The sequence below is a fragment of the Calypte anna genome, chromosome 2, assembly GCF_003957555.1.
Source record: "Calypte anna isolate BGI_N300 chromosome 2, bCalAnn1_v1.p, whole genome shotgun sequence".
NCBI classification, from domain to species: Eukaryota; Metazoa; Chordata; class Aves; order Apodiformes; family Trochilidae; genus Calypte; species Calypte anna.
Window position 1 is genome coordinate 66,084,624 of NC_044245.1, and position 18,362 is coordinate 66,102,985.

At 42.9% G+C, this 18,362-nt stretch overlaps 1 protein-coding gene across 2 annotated transcripts in view; it reads right to left on the minus strand.

Moving 5' to 3' along the window:
* Positions 1-15,649, minus strand: part of DSP (desmoplakin) — a 38,444-nt gene extending 22,795 nt beyond the window's left edge. For both annotated transcript variants that reach the window (XM_030446262.1, XM_030446261.1), the window contains exons 1-6: positions 15,200-15,649; positions 6,004-6,106; positions 4,188-4,336; positions 3,688-3,862; positions 1,043-1,171; positions 14-64 (exon numbers count right to left, since the gene is read on the minus strand). In XM_030446262.1, coding sequence (XP_030302122.1) covers positions 14-64; positions 1,043-1,171; positions 3,688-3,862; positions 4,188-4,336; positions 6,004-6,106; positions 15,200-15,396 — 804 coding nt within the window. In that variant the 5' untranslated portion in view covers positions 15,397-15,649. The remainder of the gene's footprint in view (positions 1-13; positions 65-1,042; positions 1,172-3,687; positions 3,863-4,187; positions 4,337-6,003; positions 6,107-15,199) is intronic.
* Positions 15,650-18,362: the final 2,713 nt, after the last annotated feature.

Below are 18,362 nucleotides of genomic sequence, written 5' to 3' on the forward strand. Positions count from 1 at the left end.
ATCTCATGCTCACCAGCAGCCCCTCATATTCTTCCTCCAGCTGATGAACTGCAGCCTTCTCCCGCTACAATAGAGAGAAAATATTTAGTAAGTCTTTTAAAGTTGCCCGTTTGCTGGTATTTCCTTTACAGGGGTATAATGGTATAGCTACAGGTGGTAATGCCTACAAAGCAAGAGGCAGAGGTGAGTAGCAGATCTGCACCACTGGAGGACCACAAGAAGTATAAAACCAAGGCTTAGACAAACTTACTTCCCTCTGGGATGGTCATACATAAGAAAGGATGCACATAAACCTTGCAGTAGCAAAACAGATCCCAAAACTGGATCTTCTGTACCAAACACCTACACATTTGTGGGGAATCAGCTAACCCTAGAACCAGTTTTGGAGATTATGAGCTAATATAAACTATGACATGACCATAGGCTCCAATTTTTATGCTCACTTCTGTGACTGGGAAGCTGCACAACCTTGGAACTGGGATTCCACAGAGCCAGGTGTTCCTATCTGAACAAGCAGTAGAAAAAAAAGCAGGGGAAAAAGAAAAAAAACAAACAACAAAACAAAACAAACAAAAAAGACCCCACAAACAGAAAAAATACCAAAAACCACGAGAAAGCCCACACCTCAGAAAAGCTTTAAGTTTACCCCAGAATTTGGGCCTTTTTCACAGAAATTCCTTCATTACACAATCCAGTATCTAATCACGCACCTTACACTTTCACTTTCTTGTTTTAATGTAGCTAGACAGGAAGTGAGAATAGCCACTTGATCACATTTTTCTCATAAAAACGTTCCAATATTTATTTGCCAGCCTTGGTACCCAACAAAGTTAAATAGCTACTAATTTTTCATTTTAAAATTCTGCTGAAAGAAGTAGGACGCAAAATAATAAGGAAATAATAAGTACTAGGGTTGAAAGAAGTTGCTATTATGACAGTGGTTTCTGAAGAGATGACGAACTATTCAGTATTCCTTTTTGCAATGGAGAGCCAAATGATATAAATCTAGCCTAGACAACATGTAAGGGAAGGCAGTAATTACCAGATCTGTTTTGACTTTGTCCAGGTGCCAGCGATAGTCTCCAATGGCATTATGTGTTCTCCTGTGCTCACTGATTTGTTGCTCGATGGATGCTGCATCAACCCCCCATTTCACTAGCTCCATTTCAGCCTATGAGAAAGAGGCAGTATTTTTATTTTCATTTCCAACATTATTATCTAAATTAGAGCATAAAGGAACTGAAGTAAATCTAATTATGCAGTAGAGGGAACAAGAGGGAACCGAACAAGGGAAAGTTCAGAATAGGGGGTTGCAATTTCATGAAACTATAATCACTTAAACTGTGTGACAGGCTCCCAAAGCAGAAGAAACAAAGTAGGGAAAAAATGTTTAAGTTCATTAAAGTAAAACTAGATGAAGCACACTCAATAGTGTATTTTCATCTGTTTTCTTTGGACCAAGCTGTTCTTTTATGTTCTACAGTATAGTTACATTCTTATCACTCTGAAAAAAAAATATGGCTTTACCAAACAATGCTATTCATGAAATTCATGTGAAAACACCCAGAGTCAAGTTCTGTAAACTAGTACTCTGCATGTCCATTTAAATTAGTCATGTAACCTCCAATAAATTCAGTTTAATGCAAACTAAATAAATAAATAATAAAACAAGATAAACTGAAATTATTATAGAACATGTTGTTTGTCTTTCATTTTCACAACGCAGGACGCCAAGTGGAAATTTCTAGGACCAGCCTTTAATAAACAGTAATACACCTGGATAATTATCAACTCAAAAACTATCTGACTGGAATTCTTTTTTTATTATTTTATTAAAAGCCACCAAATTCACAATCCAGCTCCTCAAACTCAAAATCTTCTTTTATGCTGTAAATGTACATTTTGTCTCTGTCTTAATGACAGTTCATGGATGCACACAGGAAAGAAAAAGGTATCTTCATCTTGGGATGAGACTGGATTTGGAATCACCAGCCCAAAGTCAAATCTTTATGAGTCAATAATGACAATAAAGCCTGAACCACACCCAAGCCTATGGGTTCAAAGGCAGTGTTGCAAATGATCCAAAAAAGAAAACCATTTTGGTTCAGCCTTCTAAAAGTTACAGGACTTTGACCCTTCTCCTCATATTTAAACAGTCTAAAGATTCTGTAGCAACAGCAGCAGTCCTGGCTGGCTCCCAGCACACCAACAAACGCTGTCTGGATTTCACTGCACTTTCTGTAATTCTGCACTGGAAATTTGACTGACCTTCCTACCACCTGATTCTCCCGTCAGCAAACCATCCACATTGAACACACAGAAACAACAGCAGAAAACCACAGCTGCTCACAGATTTTTGCCAGATCTCACCACTTTACAAGGAGAAACATTATCCTGGTCCCAGTGAAAGCAGGTACTGAGACATAGCAAGGCATGGAGGAAAGTTCAAAATAAGTTTTCTCTAAGAAACTTCAAGACCCAGACAGGGAGCTAAGTGCTTTCTGGGCCCACCTCAGCTTTGCCTTAAGGACTGAAGAAGGGAGAGTGTACAAGCCTATTACTTTCACAGGAGCTATTGTGTGGGAACAAAGCTATAAAGAGCTTTCTTGTGCTTAGCGAGGTGTGTCCGAGCAGGGTGTTGTGTGATGTCTTTGGAAAGCCCAGTCTTTCACTGCTGGAAGTGTGCCCAGTGCCTGTCTAACATCACTCCTCAAACCATGGCAGGACTGATGATTAGCCACAGAGTGTACAGAGCAATCATATCTGCTGCTGCTGTCCAGACACAATGCTCATACACATTACCACGCAAGGAGTGCATCTCCACTCCCTCCTCTTCCTCTAAAACATGCCATACTATGGGAGGGCAGTGGAAGACCACACTGTGACTAGCACTCAGTTAACCGTATGAGAAATGTACAGAGCTCTCCCTTCCTCATCTGGTTTGCATAGTAGCCAGCTGGCGAACACTATATGCAGATAACAATGGCACAATCACTAAGCAACAACCTAATAAATAGAGATAAGAACAATGCCATTGCAGTTTGCAAGGAGTCTGCAAAGTATAACTTCAGCCACCTTGTTCCATCCTCCCTACCTGTCTCTCAGAAAGGGCTGTCCAACCACAAATACTCAGCTTTTACTTCAGCAGCACAAAAACAAAGGACCCTCAATGTCTGTTTTCTGCTCCTGGTTATACCATAAACAGCTGTGCACTGACAATTTTTTTCTGGGAATGCAACAGACAGCAACTTCAACGTTTCCCTGTCTATTTTGGTAGTAACTTCTGAAAGCCTGTGGCAGTCAGCTCTACCTCTGGCTCCCACTGTGATAAGAATAGATTGGAGGGGGAGAACAGCTGTAAAATACTGGACAATGGTTAAATCTGTGAAGCTGGTCCTATCTGTGTTAAAGGGTTGAATAAATATGAATCATAAATTAAACCTGTGGAAGAAAGGAAGGAAATATAGAGCATTATAATCTCTAACACAAATATGCCAATGTCTTTGTTATTTTAACAGCTGTGCCTCGTTTAGCTTTCAAACCTAACTTCCCCACTTTTTCCTCTGCTAAAGAAGACCCCAAATCCATGTTCACAAGGGAAAAAAGGAAAGAAAAAAAAGGGATCTTGGATATACGAGCATTCACATATCCTTTTTAAGTTTCTATTTAAGCTCTGCACAGATTTACCTTCTGCTGCCTCATCCAGTTTAAACATTCACTTGTGACACGTTTCGTGTACTCATCCCAGCCTGAGCCACTCTGGGAGGAGTAGCAACCACCACCTTTGGAGCTGGCCCTCCTGGCACGGGGGACACTGATGGCTTTGTACAGGGCACGCATTTGCTCTTGAAGCTGAAGCAGCCTGAAAGGGAAGGAACAACTTAGCATCTATGAGAAAAAGAGACAGAAAAGATGGAAGCATCTCTCAAAATCAATTTCACCCAGCAGACCACCAATTATTTGAAACAAAACATGCTGAAGGTATGAACTGTGGAAAAAATACACTGAGTAAAATTTCAGAGAAAACCAAAGTAAGGCATGTATTACTGCAAAGCTCTTCTCCATATTAGCATTCCCCAGATTTAGTTTCACCATCTGAACTTCTGTCACATTCTGCAACACTAGGGAAGGAGAGCACTTGAGACACCACAAACTTCTACCAATCACATTCCCTTCTCCAGCAATACCTTTTCTGATACATCTCACAGGGCTGGCCCATCTGCCTCAACTCTCTAATGAGCCCATCCAGGATATCCATTTGGTCATTTGCTTGTGCAAAACACTCCTCCAGATCTCTGTTCCCTCTAATCTGGACACCATCCCCATATTTCAATTCCTAAAACAAACAAAACAAAGAGATGAGAGATTAAATAAAATATTCACTACCTAAGCTTCAGCTTGTTTTAAAAGAGATGCTATGAAGACTTCTATTTTTAAGAAGCATGAGAGGTTTCAACTGCTAGGTCTCTTCCTGTTTTAGCTGGCAGAAGGCCACTTAGAGTAGTTTTAAAGTAATTATTACAAATAAAATATGAAAGAAAATTATTACAACATATTAGCAACCAAACCTTTCTATAAAGAACAGCACATACCAACTTGCTTGTTTTAGCAGAGTCAAGGCTTCACATGGTGTGCTCTGTTTTTAAGACCTTACCCGTTTGTGTTCAGAGGATGAGAAGCAAACACTTGTGGGAGCTGGTGGATTTTGTTCATGATTTTTCAGAAGTTTCCTTGTGGTTCTAAGACATTCTTACCCTGCAGAAACACAGACTGTGCCCTGTCTACCTGGGACCAGCTACATGCCCTGTCACATTCGTATCCTACCATATCACCCAAAGTTTAAGTAAATCCTCCATACACCCTCTCAGCACACTGGACAAGCACAGTTATGGTGCTTCAAGCTACAAGAGATGGCTTTTTGATCTCATCCCACACTGACACAGCTATGCTGAACAAAACATAACCCAGCTGTGATTTGATTTTAAAAATAAAATGTTGGTAGACCTCATTATTTTGTCTTTCAGAAAGAAAGTATAAAAAAAAGGTAACCAATTTATTTTGTGGAACCAAGCTGGAACTAAACATCACTTTCTTTCAACTTCCCTGGAATAATATTAATCCATAACAAGAGGCAGTATTTACTCTGGCATTGATTTTTATATAAACATGCTCACACATGTTGTATCTCTGAAGAGGACAGACTGCTAACCACAGAGTTCATTCCTGAACGAATTTTCTGTCCACAGAGGGTCCAAAGTGTGCATTAAATCACATCTACTGCCAGAACTGGGAACAGGGCTTGCATCCCAGTGGCCTCAACAACACCATGCACTCACAACCCTGCATCGCTTCTGACTTCAGCAGGAACAGAGGACATTCCAGGTTCACCAGGACTGATTCTAGCATCAGCAAGTAATCCCCCTAGCAGGCACTAATCAGTGTTATGTATCAGCCAAGATCCTCTGCATGCACTTGGGATGAAACAGTCAAGATTTTAATCCAATTTCACATACTTTAGAAATCATATGTTAAAGTAAAAGCTCTTCCTATGGTGGTTCAAGTTCACATTATGGCCCAGAAAAATATGACAAAATCCTACAGGACACTCCAAGGAGGGTAAGTGGTCAATACATTACTGAGAGCTGTTTACACTGGCAGTTTTCTTGATATAAAACTGAAAGTATGAAAATAAGATGCAGTAAAATCTGTCTGAAGGATGGGATGTTTAGGGGGTTTTAAGTGATTTTTTTGTTTATTTGGGGGGGTTGTGTTTTTTCCTTTAATTCAACAAATGCCCCTTTACTTAATCAGATGTACATCCGTCAGTTTTACGGAACAGAGTGCCAATGGAACACAATGACCTAGAAAAAAGGCATGTATCACAAACAGCTGAAAGGGGAGAAAGAAGATGAAAAAGCAGAGCCCGTGAGCCCAGAAAGAAAACACAGCGTTTATCTCCTGTAATACTCATTATCACTTTTGATAAGAACAAGAAGCACTCACGGGTTGTGCTATGAGCTCAGCTCGCATCAGGCAATCTGAACAGTTTTGCAAAAGCTCCTGGATGGTGTTCTGGCGTCTGGACACTGTACAGGTTCCATTCTGACTGTTGTGGAAGAGAAGAAGAACATTAAGTAAGTACAGTGCAGTTGCACATTTTGAAGACATGAGAAATAAAACACTGGGAATGGCTAAGGAAAGTCATGTGGAATATTCCATGTCCCTCCTGCGTAACTGCACTGTGAAGTTCTATGCTGATTCCACCCATGCAGAGCCACTTCATTATTCTATAACAGTAGGCATTAGCCAACTTCACCACAGCATAAAGCAGAAGGTGGAAACAAGTATGCCATAAAGAAGAATTTTTTTTTTCTTCCAGTACAGGTATTTGTAGCTTTGATCACAAAACTTTAGCAGTATTACTGCCAGCATGGATTGTTCACAATCTTTAAATCAGGACACTAGAACATAGCCTTTACATGATATTATGGTATGTGTTATCACACCAGCTGTTGAATGTCAGAGCCTAAAAGAAAAGCAGGATCCTCTACTACACAAGCACATGAGCACCCAAGTCCACACAGGCACATGAAGGGCTCGTTTTGTCAGCAGACATGCATGAAGCAAGAGCAGTGTCTTAAATAGGAATGGCAAGATGCACAAGCTACTACAAAAAACAGAAGTAGGACCTAGAGTTAGAGGACATTAAAGTGGGAGTTCAGGGGTTCCAAGTAAAGTTCCACAACTGCAAACACCAGTGGGGGAACATCCAAGCCAGATAACAGGGTCATTATTGCCTTGCACATAATCTATTGCATCCCTACTGCCAGAAGGTTGATTTTCCAGCATTGGGATTCAGCCACTAAAGCGAGCCACTGCTAGTTTAACGTGGGTGAGGTGCTTCAAGCAAGGAATCATTCTTAACTGATGGAATCAGTGCTTCCAAGCAAGCCCAGGCAGCTCTAAAACCAAAGCACTTGCCAGCAAAACTAAAATAAACCACTACTAAGAGACAGTAAGAAACCAAGACACTTCCAAGATTTGCCTCGTTTTCTAAGTTCTGTGCTCACAGTAGATAACCTTTTCCATTACAAATCACCTAATCTTCCATACCACAGTAACATCAAAAAGACTTTTGGTGGAAAATCGTCCACCTCAGAACCAGCAGGTCAGCTGGATTCAATGGAAATATTTCCACTGACTTCAGAAGATTTGTCCATCCTTCACAAAAGGAACTGTGACAATGTAAAAAAAATTGGCAGAGCTGTCCTTGGGAAAATCACTACAGTGCTGAGAAATGCCCAACAGTATATTTTTAGGAGCACCTCTGCAATGCTTGCAGCTGGTGCTTTAGCAGCCTGGCATTCTCCTATCAGCTCTTCTTGAGCAAGTGGAAAAACTTAAAGCAACATTCACCAGCTTCCCTCAGTACAAGGGAGCAGACCCTCAAAAACAGAGACAGGACTGGAGAGGCACTGTTTGACTCAAAATACGATGTACACAAGCAACTCCTGGCTTCCACTGTGACCCTCTGGCTGCACAAGTGCTGTGCCCTGCACCACTGTACATCTTGGAAACAGCTTAAAGAAAACAATTGTGAAAAATAACATGCGGGTCTAGTTTTGTGCTAGGCTTCCCATCAGCTTCCTTTTCTAAATAATTCCTTCTCCTGAGGCATCACTGTTATGTTGGGATCAAGAAGTATCTGACTGCATCTAAATTTACATTTAATTATACCCCCAATTATTCTCATGAATGAAACATAAGAAAGAAGAGAGAGGAACCTTCCAAGCAATTTTCCTTTTTAGAAGAGTGTGGGTTTTTTTCTTCAGTCACTTTTTCAGTCATTCCCTGACAGATATAAATACTGGATATCCGAAGCCAAAAGAACGGTAGATGAGGACCAGACTCCTATTGTAGAAAATCTGAATTATCTCCACTGGCTTCAGGGTAATTTGACTGACCTTCCATGCATTACTTCACTTTACACTGAAAGGAGTTTTAAACAACAGCTGTCATAATTAACAAGCTAAGAAATTATGAAGAAAAGCCATTGTCACATAAATATAAATAACAAAACAATTAAAAAGATAGGAAAAGTAGAATTGCAAGTATTTTGTGTTCATCTCAATGACATTTGAATATCACATCCAGAATTATTGTCCATATAATAAAAAAGTTGGAAAACTGAAATAGTTTTGTGTCTCTATATTAAACCATCTTCAAAGACAAGAGCAGATGCCTTGAAGCAGGAGGCTTAAGCTCACCCTACTTAGATCTTCAAATAAAGATTAAAAAGTATTCGTTTACAGTTCACAGAGACCTTCAAAAGAAGAAAGCAGCAAGCATTTAAGACTCTCCAATCTAACAGATAAAGACGCAACCAAATAATGGCAGAAGCTGGAACACTACGAAGTGAAACCTGAAAAGAGCACCGTATTTCAGCAATGCTGCTTTCAGCACTTTGGATGTCGGGTTTGCTGTTAAGCAACTATTTTGCTAGTCAAAATACTGAGATCAACACCAGGATAAAGAGGGAAATGGTGATGGCCTATTCGAGGCAGCTGAGAACACTGGGCAAGCTAATGTCTTTCAAACCCATCAGCAGACCAAATGGAGCTGTACTGTGCCACGGGGCATAGCCATAGCCAGCAGACGCCAACACAGGTGCTCATGTTTGATGGCAAAGCTCCACCAAGTCAACAGGACTCAAAGACTTCATATCCGAAGAGGATTTAGCTGTACAAACATAGTCAAGAAGATTATAAAACAACCTCTGTATTTAGAAAATAAAACAACACCTCAGCACAAAACAACTCAGCACATACTGGCTGGTACATCAGATGGCACCAGCACAATTTAGCGTGGACACATACTCAGTACTTTTCACCCATGTGACAGGAGAGTACTTCATAAGCTGTTTCAGAGGTCCTCAGTGTAATATTCCTCTAATTGAAGCCAACAGGCCTTTAATGGGAATGAGTCGATCAAAGTAGAAACCCCAGCGCGCAGAGTAAGCAGACATCCAACCTTGAGGCAGAAGGAAACAGCCAGCCAAAGGAAAATCATATCCAACGCAATGGCATAAGGTCAAAAAAAAAAAACAACCCAAAAAATTTAAAAATACTGGACTAAAGAAACTGAGGCAAACCCAAACTCCTGAACATGCTACATGGCATCACAATGTGGATTTCTGAAGTACAACCACAAACCACATAAACTAGACCATAAATAAAAATGTGCCTGAGAAAGATGTAAGACCCCAACAATCCTCACATGACACAGGCTAAGACTGTTACTACAGATGGTATTTTGTCAGTGCAGCTCTTGCTTCATTTGATTTTGTTTACATGATGCTGAGTAAGTTTGGTCATTTTAAAGCCCCCTGCTGCTATGATGACAATTTGATTTGGTTTTAACTCTGGCAAAATGTTAAGCTTAAACCTGTGAACAGGAGCCCACTACAATTAACACTACAGGTACCTCATGTAATGTGGACAGGTTTTTCACATGTTTTCTGGTTTTCTACTCCTGTAAATAATAAACACTTTCCAACCATTCCATCAGAAAGGAAAAGAACCAGAGCTTGGTCTTCAAGACTTGCAGCACAAGAGTGCAGGGGCTCCTACTAATAAATGCAAAGATTTGCAAGAATCAGACTATTTGATGTACTGCTTTGATTTCATAAGCCCTGCAGAACAGTGCTGAATGAAGCAGCCTGGGCTGCTTCAGACCTTAACTATCCATTTGTCCCAACAACTCAAAATTTTAGACCATTATTTTGAAGGCAACTCATGAATTTCAAATGGATACTATTACACTGAGTTCTTTATTAGAACAACTTGGTTTTAATAGTCATTAACTATTAAAGGAACAAAGGAAAGCAAAGGTGGGTAGCACCTTTGCTTTAAAATTAGGAGACTACTTCAAAATGCAGAAGAATGTCTTTTATTGGGGATATTAAAATGTAGTCCTGTAACTACACTTTCTCTGCTGCCAGAAGAACCCTAGGAAAAGCACATCATCTGCACATCACTGTCATTCCATACAGGAGCCACCCTGCTTGCTGCATGTCAAGGCAGAACACATTGCTCCCTTTCTATACTGCGCTCCTGCTCTCCCAGAGGAGGGAGAGGACAACCCAGCCCTTGCTGCCACCAGGCTTTGGGCAGGATGTTAGCTCAGACAACACTTCCCTGCTGCAATATAACCCACCTGAGCTAAGCTCAGCTGTTACCTTAATTGTGTGTTCTCAGTTTCTCAATTAGAACTGCACTTTATCAGTACCAGTGAGCCCCACAAGACTCCCAGCTGTTCAAAACCAAGAAATAACTATTTCCTGATTATTTTTTTTTCTAAATGGGTCTGTGAAACACTCTGGAAGCCACAGAATGAGTTATGAGAGACGAGACAGACATGGCAATCCCAGCTCTGCCCACGTCTCTGGAACACAGCAGGGCTGACTGACTACTGCTGCCACTCACCTCCTCAAGCAGGCAAAAGATTTCCTCAGTAACACATTTCAAATGTATGACATAACCTCAGCTAACACCCCACTTGCACCCGTGCAGGCCCAGTCGAGCAGTCTGTACTGCAGAACCAGAGGGGCAAGGAAGAAAGCCAACTCCCTTCTGGTTTCTCATTTGCCTCCAGCTGCTGAAGACCTGCACAACCCCAGCATAAATGCCTGCAACGCTGGGGCTGCTCTCGTTTCTGCCCTTTTTAGCACACATCAAGAGGCTGCTGTGTTATCCAGAGGGTGATTAGCGTCTAGAGAAGCAGGGCAAAGGAGACAGGCAGCAACACATCCAGCAGCTCTGCAGAGCCTTTCAGCAGCCTGACAGCTCTCTGAAGCTCTGGAAGCACAAAGGAACAATAATCTTGGCCCAAAGATCTGACTTAAACCAAATCAGAATAATCCTTGTTAAATTTTCTGATTCCTCCACAAAACATTTAGCCTTTTAAAAATTCAAAGGTTTGTTTTGGTTTGCTTTGGTTTTGTTTTATTTTTTAATTCAAAAAGCAAAGAAAGCTTTAAAAAAGGTCTTTTTGCAGGCCTCAAGTATCCAGGGACTCCCATAACTCAACAATGAGAGCAAAACAATAGCACTTTTTTTTTTTTTTTTTTTTTTTTTTCCCCTCATCCACACAAACTTGTTTGAACAAGCAATAGATTCATCAAAGGATTACCTGCTATGCCCAGAGTAGGCAAGTCAGAGGAAAAACCTGACCTGGAGTATCTATACCCAGAACACGGCCTGCACACACCCATCCATCAGTGCCTGCAAGTTGGGCATGTGTGCTCCTGGAAATCCACAGGTATACATTAGCAAAAGGTGGAAAATCACAATATCCATAAAACTCGAACCAGAAATTAAAATACTATAACACAAGCTTTTTTTTCCTCCCCTCAAAGAAAGTGAATGGAAGAGTCAGAAACTACCAAGAATTTTCTAACTGGGTTCTCCCCATATGCCTCTGTTCTTCCTAGGATCAGTTTTGGCATACAATAGCCTCGCCAAACCAGTCCCTTCTGCCAAGTGTGCACACAAGACTAAGGCACAATAACAAGAAACCTCAAGAGCTGCCCACACCTTGCACAACTGGGCTCTAAATACCATTAGAAACGTGCAAAAAAATTAAGCCACTGCTGAAAACTTAAGATCCCTGAGGCTAAGTGACTTCAGAGCAATCTGTTTCACAGGGGATAGTGCCACACCTATTCATAGAGAATCCTTGCGCTTTTTCCCACTGATATTAATCATCAGGAGCAACAGCACCGTTTCAATAGGCCACACCTGGCCAGTGCAGTGCTTTGCAGAGATGCTGCCTCTCCCACCTCCAGCTGTGGGAGAGAGAGGCAGGTGCAAATTCAGGATCCATGGAAATACACCTTTGCCAGGGATCAGCTGCTTGGAACACCAGCAAATACTTTGCCTGACAGAGTCCTTCCCACCTGCAAAGCCATCTGGCTTGAAATCTCAGGCATCTATCTATGAAAAGGTGAGTTGGGATAGGTACAACCAGACACCTCCCTCTTTGGTTGCCCATGTTTTCGTTTGTCACCAGGGCATTTTTTCCCCCTTGGTGTAAAGCTGTGGCAGAGGAGCTCAAACGGGACGTTGCCACACCAGCCCTACCACCACTCAGCTTAGCCAGGACCCTGCAGATCCCTGCAAAACTGATGGGAAGGGCAAAAACATGGCTTTCCATATTTTTTTTCTCCAAATTTACTTTGTCTGTCATTCCCTGAAAGTAATGTCAGGGTATGGTATGTGAACTTCTAACTCTTCTTCTGACTTAAAAGCACAGAAATCACAGTAACTCTTAGGCAGAATTGTGTAAGTGGATTTATTTTCCTATCATGCAGTGACGATGAATGCAGGGCTAATTTTTTGCTAGTCTCAGCAATAACAAAACTGCTAAACTCACCACTTTCTTTCCTTCTCTCACAGCATATCAGATTTTATCTCTCCATAGCAATGACATTGACAAATATTTGACTGATGAACTGGCAGTTTAGGTACGTGTGACTCACTGTCAAGCTGAGTATCTGTACTCCGGGCCAAGCTCATCCTGAGTTCCCAAGCCAGAAGAAACTGGGAATGTTGTAAAGGCACCTTGCTGAGCCCTAAGGGTGGGGAGTGTCTTATGTTGCTCTGTGAGTAATGCAATACCCAGCACAGACTTGTTTGGCAGAATACGCCCCAAAACTTCCAAGACTAGACCCTAAGTTGAATCCTCCGGCATTTAAAATTAAGATACAGTAATTTTTTCCATTAGAAAAAGAAATCTGAGTTTTGTAAATTCAGTAAGTGCCACTAAAATTTGGCACAGAAGGTATCAGGCTGAATGCAATAATTTAAAAAAATTATATAAAACAATAAATTTTTTTAAAAAAAAATATTTAAAAATACAATTCCATAGATGATGGCCCTGATCCTGCAAGCACAATGTGAACTCCTGGGGAGTCCACACTTTAGTGGACCTGGCTGCTCACAGTACATGTGCAAAATCAGGTGTGATTCCTTTTTTTTCATTAACTGGCAATGAAACACTCATTTGTATTGGGGAGAACATTCTAATTCAAGTCAGCACAAATTAAAAACAAAAACTGTACAAAGACATATACTGGTTTGCAAATAATTAAATTATTTTGTATGATCAGGTGTTTTCATATACAAAAAAAATATATAAGTATATACATATGCATGCATTTTGATAGTATTAAAAGGGGCATTCAGTTCCATGCAGAAGACTTGCAATAAAGCAAAGAGGAAGTTTTCATCCCAACCTCCTTGCCAGACACACCTTTCAAAAAAGGATATATGAATATTACATGATACAGAGTAAATGAAAGGATATTGATACAAGGTTGTTAACCTCTTGATCAGCTCTATCCTTTCCTTTCTTGCTATACCAGCACTGAATATGGAAGAAAGAAGAGCCTAACTATAGATTGGTATAAAAACATGTAACAAAAAAAAAAAACAAAGGATGCTAAATTAGAGGAAAGTATTTCTTTTCCAGTGAAATACAGCTACACCAGAGTAAGCCTGGGAAAAGAGACCAGCCTGGAAGTAGTATGTTCGGCTATTAATTTTTCATGTCTGTCTCTTGTAAATAGTAAAGGTATTTGCACTGGAGCACCACTAGCAAAACAGATCCTCACAAATGCAATATGACAACATTTAGGAGTCCAAGTGTGTGCACACTTCCATGGGAAAGTATTGGATTTTTCTAATTATATAGCAATAAATAGGTATTCTCGTACTCCTGTTGTCATAAGTAGAAACGTTATAGATGTGATTCATCATCAACTAACTTAGCTGTGCACAGACCAAACCAAAAGTCAAATGAAGAATTAAAACTAAGAACCGAACAACATAATTAAAAAAAAAGAAGTAGAAGAAAATTTTTTCACTCAGTGGCTATCTAGCAACAGGTCTGACACACCTAAACAGAGCACTCTGTGGTCTCTAGGGTAATCCTAATTCTCTACAGCCATTTATAGATCTGCTTGATTTAATAAAGCCTGACTGTTCTCAACTGCCTGTTTATTTACTCTATATGATTCTCATCTTTCTGCAATTCAGTAATGTACCACCTGTATAATTAGGGGTTAAGTTCTAACACATATTACACAACAGCACTTCTGAATCAATTCTTAAGTCAATGGCATCGATAATTAGATGAACAGGTTTAGTGAAGCCATTCCAGAGGTTTAAAAAAAAAAAAAAAAAATTGTCAGCAGTGTTTTGTATAGGTCCCTTATCATAAACCAGTGCTGTTTCCTTCAGTGACTGTAAATGCTGACTGCTTTTCAGTACTGTGAGCTCCCAGCTGAGGGGATTAACGGAGAAGTCTTCACGATCACTGCACTTATTTTGCCAGAACAGATCTGCACGGATTGATGGTACAGCAGCATCCACAAAAGGAAGAGTTCTCCAAACCAGGATCCATAGCCAGTACCCTGCCCACAAGCTTTCCACTGTTCTTTCAGCAACACAAGGAGCAGAGAGCTAAAGGGGGTGGCGGGGGGGGAGGAAGAGAAGCAAACTATCTTTGCTCCCCCGACACCAAATATCAGGGACGGATGCATAAAAGATCACGGCCTTAAATGCCTGGGCTTTGCACAAGCTAGAAACAAACTAAGGAATTAATAAAAGAACGATTGCCACAAGTTAAAACTGTCTTCTAGCCCTAGTTATACAACTGCTGGTGAGGGCAGTGAGAGCTGGGCCTGGGTTTGTGAGGTATAAAGCAATTTATGACAGCACAGTTGGCTTTGAGTCACTCAGCAAAGTGGGGTTCAGCAGAGAAACGCTGGGTCCCTGCAGCCCGCACAGACACTTTTACACCTGAAGAGTCCATAGGGGGTACACCGAGGTTACCACTTTGCCTTTCATCCCACGACTCCCTTCAGAGGGATTCCCACCGAAACTGTTGTGTGTCTTTCCACTTGTAAATGTTAAAAGTTCTCTGCTTGCATTTAAAAGCCTTTCAGGAGTCAGTCTCCAGAGGGGAGGGGGGATGGGGAAAGGCTCGCAAGCTTGCACACCTGGGAGAGGGCGGGCAGGCAGGTAGGCTAAGGCGGGCCCGAAGGAGCGGGGCCGGGGGCCGGCGGGGGCCGCCGGGGCCCGCATCCCTCAACGGGGACCGCTCCCTCCCCCCATAGCCCAGCCCGTCCCGCACCTACCCGTATCCGTCGGAGGCGTAGTCCCCCCCGTAGGTCTTCTGGTAGTAGTAAGTCTTGTGGGTGTGGGTGCCGCCGCCGCCACCGCCGCCCCCCACCACATGGGAGCTCATCTCGTAGCGCAGGTCGGTGCCCGAGTCGGCCCGTGCCATCCGGCCCAAGGTGTTGATCCGCGGGTGGGAGCCGCCGTTGATGCTCATGGCGGCGGGGGAGCGCGGGGGGCCGCCGCCCGACGGGAGAAGAGACGGCGGGGAGAGCGACGGGAAGACTGAGCCGGAGCCGACGGAGGAAAAGGCATTCACCCCCGGGAGGGCCTGCCGAGGTGCCGCTTCTCCCTCGAAGCCCGCCGAGGGCCGGGAAAGAAGGGGTCGAGCGCCGCGGATCGGCGCGGCCGGCAGGTGAAAGGGGGACCGGAGCGGCGTGCGGTGGCGGAGCCTGCGGGCGGCAGCGGCTTGAGCGGAGGTCCCGTCCCGTCGCGTCCCTTCCCCTCCCCGCCGGCAGAGGAAAGGCGAAGCCACACCTTTCGGCGCCGGTTTTAAGCGGCGCTCCTGGGCGTGGAGCCGCCGCCGCCGCCTCGCCTGCGCTTTCCGCGCCTCTTCGGCGGCCGCCTCAGGTTCCTTCGGTGCCCCGGCCTCCGCCCCACCGCGCCCGGCCCGGCCTTGCCTCCCCGAGGCGGTGGGGTTGCTCCCCGGTGGCCGCCCGGGCAGCGCAGGTTCTTCTTCAGCCTCGGACAGGGTGTTTCCAACTTCCTCGGAATTGCGTGGACTGGCCTCGTAAAATACCAGTGGATGTTGGAGGCCATTAAAAACTTATTTTTTGACCTGTATCTACCCGGCTGGTGCTTCCCCCCTCCCTGTTACGGAGACCCTGGGGAATGGGGCAGCTCGCCTGAGGGCAGGGAGCACAAGGGGTGAGAGAGGCCAAGAGGTGCCCACCGTGCCCACCCACCCTCCTAACACTCTGGAAGGCAACCAGCACCCGAACAAGGCAGCGCCGGCTGAAGCATCGCCATTGCATCCAGGATGGGTCTGGGTAGCTGGTGGCAGCCTTCTCCCCCTTGCACCACCATGTAGCACATCGCAAGGGCCAGCATGCTCAGGAGGAAAGCAGCCTATGTGTTTGTTTAATCAGCTGGAAAGTACTTGGGTCCCCATGTTTGGGAAGGCTGTTGATACTCCCGAGTCCAGACCATTTCTTACACAGCTCTGAAACTTGTACAGCAGCCCTTGAAGTGTTTGAATTGTGACATGCGCTGACTGAGAGAGAGAGGATATCCAGAAATCAGTGTCTCAAATTACTTTTTCCCCTCGTTTTTTCTTGATTCTTGCCTTCTGGTGCTCTGAAAGTTATGCTTTGCTCTCAAAAAATAAGCCAAACCCTAGGAACAAAATAATTTCAATATATTTGTGTGCATGCAGTGTGGCAGCAAAGGCTGTTTGCTGTAGGATGCCCAGTGGTGCCTTCATTATCGGACATAAAATCACACAGAATCATTCTCAGGGGTCGATTGGGAACAGTCTCTTAGCTACACTCAGTGGCACTCCCTCAGCTGGTAAGGTCACTTGCCCATGGTGTTCGAAGACAAAAATAAAATGGCCAGATCTTAAGAAGCAGCAGTCACTCATTAATTACCAAGCTTTTCTGAAATAATCCTCAGGCTTTCATCCCAAAGTGCAGTATATGAGCCAGACATATTAGTCACCTGATGCTTGTGCTTTAAACCTGAGGGAGATACCCAGCAGCCCACACCATCCATGAATCCAAATCCATTTCTCTCTTCCCTGCCGTGTTCATTCTTTTCACATTTTAAGTGCAAGTGATAAGCCACAGGACAGCAAATAACAAGTACAAAAACAGACCAGAAGGACAAGACTTCCTGAGCTACCTGGTGCTGGTGCAGTGGTGGGCACAGCATAGTGGAGGCATAAGAGCTCCTCCAAGTAAACATGGGGCTGCCTGCTCCCGAAAGGCATCCTGACAGCACTGCCTGAAGCTGTATGGAGTGCTACAAAGAGGCAGAATGCAACTTGGCTATTATTTTTGAAGTCATATGGTGCCTTCTGTATTGTAATATATATGCTGTATTATATATAACATGAGTCATTATATACCAGTGCATATATATGTATACACACACATATATATGCATATAGGTACGTGTATATGTGGATTTGGGGTGCTTTTTTGAATACAGATTACATCTGCACGATTTGATGATTTGACATTACATTCCAAAGTCATTAGGGAGCGGAATACAAAAGCAGGATGAGTAAGAAAAACAAATACATAGGCTTAGTGCTATAAAGAAGGAAGTAAAAGGTAGAAAACAAATGTAGAATAGGAGGAAGATGCAGAATGAGGGAAAGTCAACCTTTATGCCTTGATAGTCCTCTCCAAACCTTTTGAAACATGAGTATAGATCTTTGCATTAGTGCCACCAGCATACCCAAAAGTCAGATTTTTTTGTATGGTGATGGCTTAAGGCTGGCACTTCTGATTAGACATATGAACACAAAGCGTATTTTTTCGGCAAGTCCCTTTGAGAACCATTCATTTATATGTATCCATATTTAGAAATCCAAAAGTACTACAATGATTTGGGGTTCTTGCTGAGATTTAGTCCATCTCCAATCAGCCCCACCTCTCAGCTTGGACTGGTGTGCCAGCTGAGTGAGACATCCATTATCTGTGATGGAGACACTGTGCGTGTGATACACCCAGAGCCTGGATGAGTCAATCTTACCTGGACATGTAGAAAAATGTACTTAAACAGCAATTGGATTCTGCTTGTCCTGTTCACACAATTCACCCCACTGAAATGGAGAGATTAAGACTGAACTGATACTGAAAACAGCTCAGTGCTCCTATCTGAACTGTTTCCCTACTAGGGCAAACAAAGTAAATACAAAGTAAGTACAAACAAATAATTTTAATTGCTGAAACAGTCAGTTTTACTTGCATGCTACTCTAAGTGGACTCAGTTATCTTGAAGCAGGATCAGGTCATGTGGGTATTGCTTAAAATTTTACTGACTACAGGAAAATACCGGCATCATAACTGGAAGATCTTGCCTAGACCCTGCTCCACTACTTCTGGAAAGGCCTGGTCCTGATGTACCTAAGGCCACATCCTAAGCTCCTTGGCTTTCTTGACTTCAAAGAGGCTT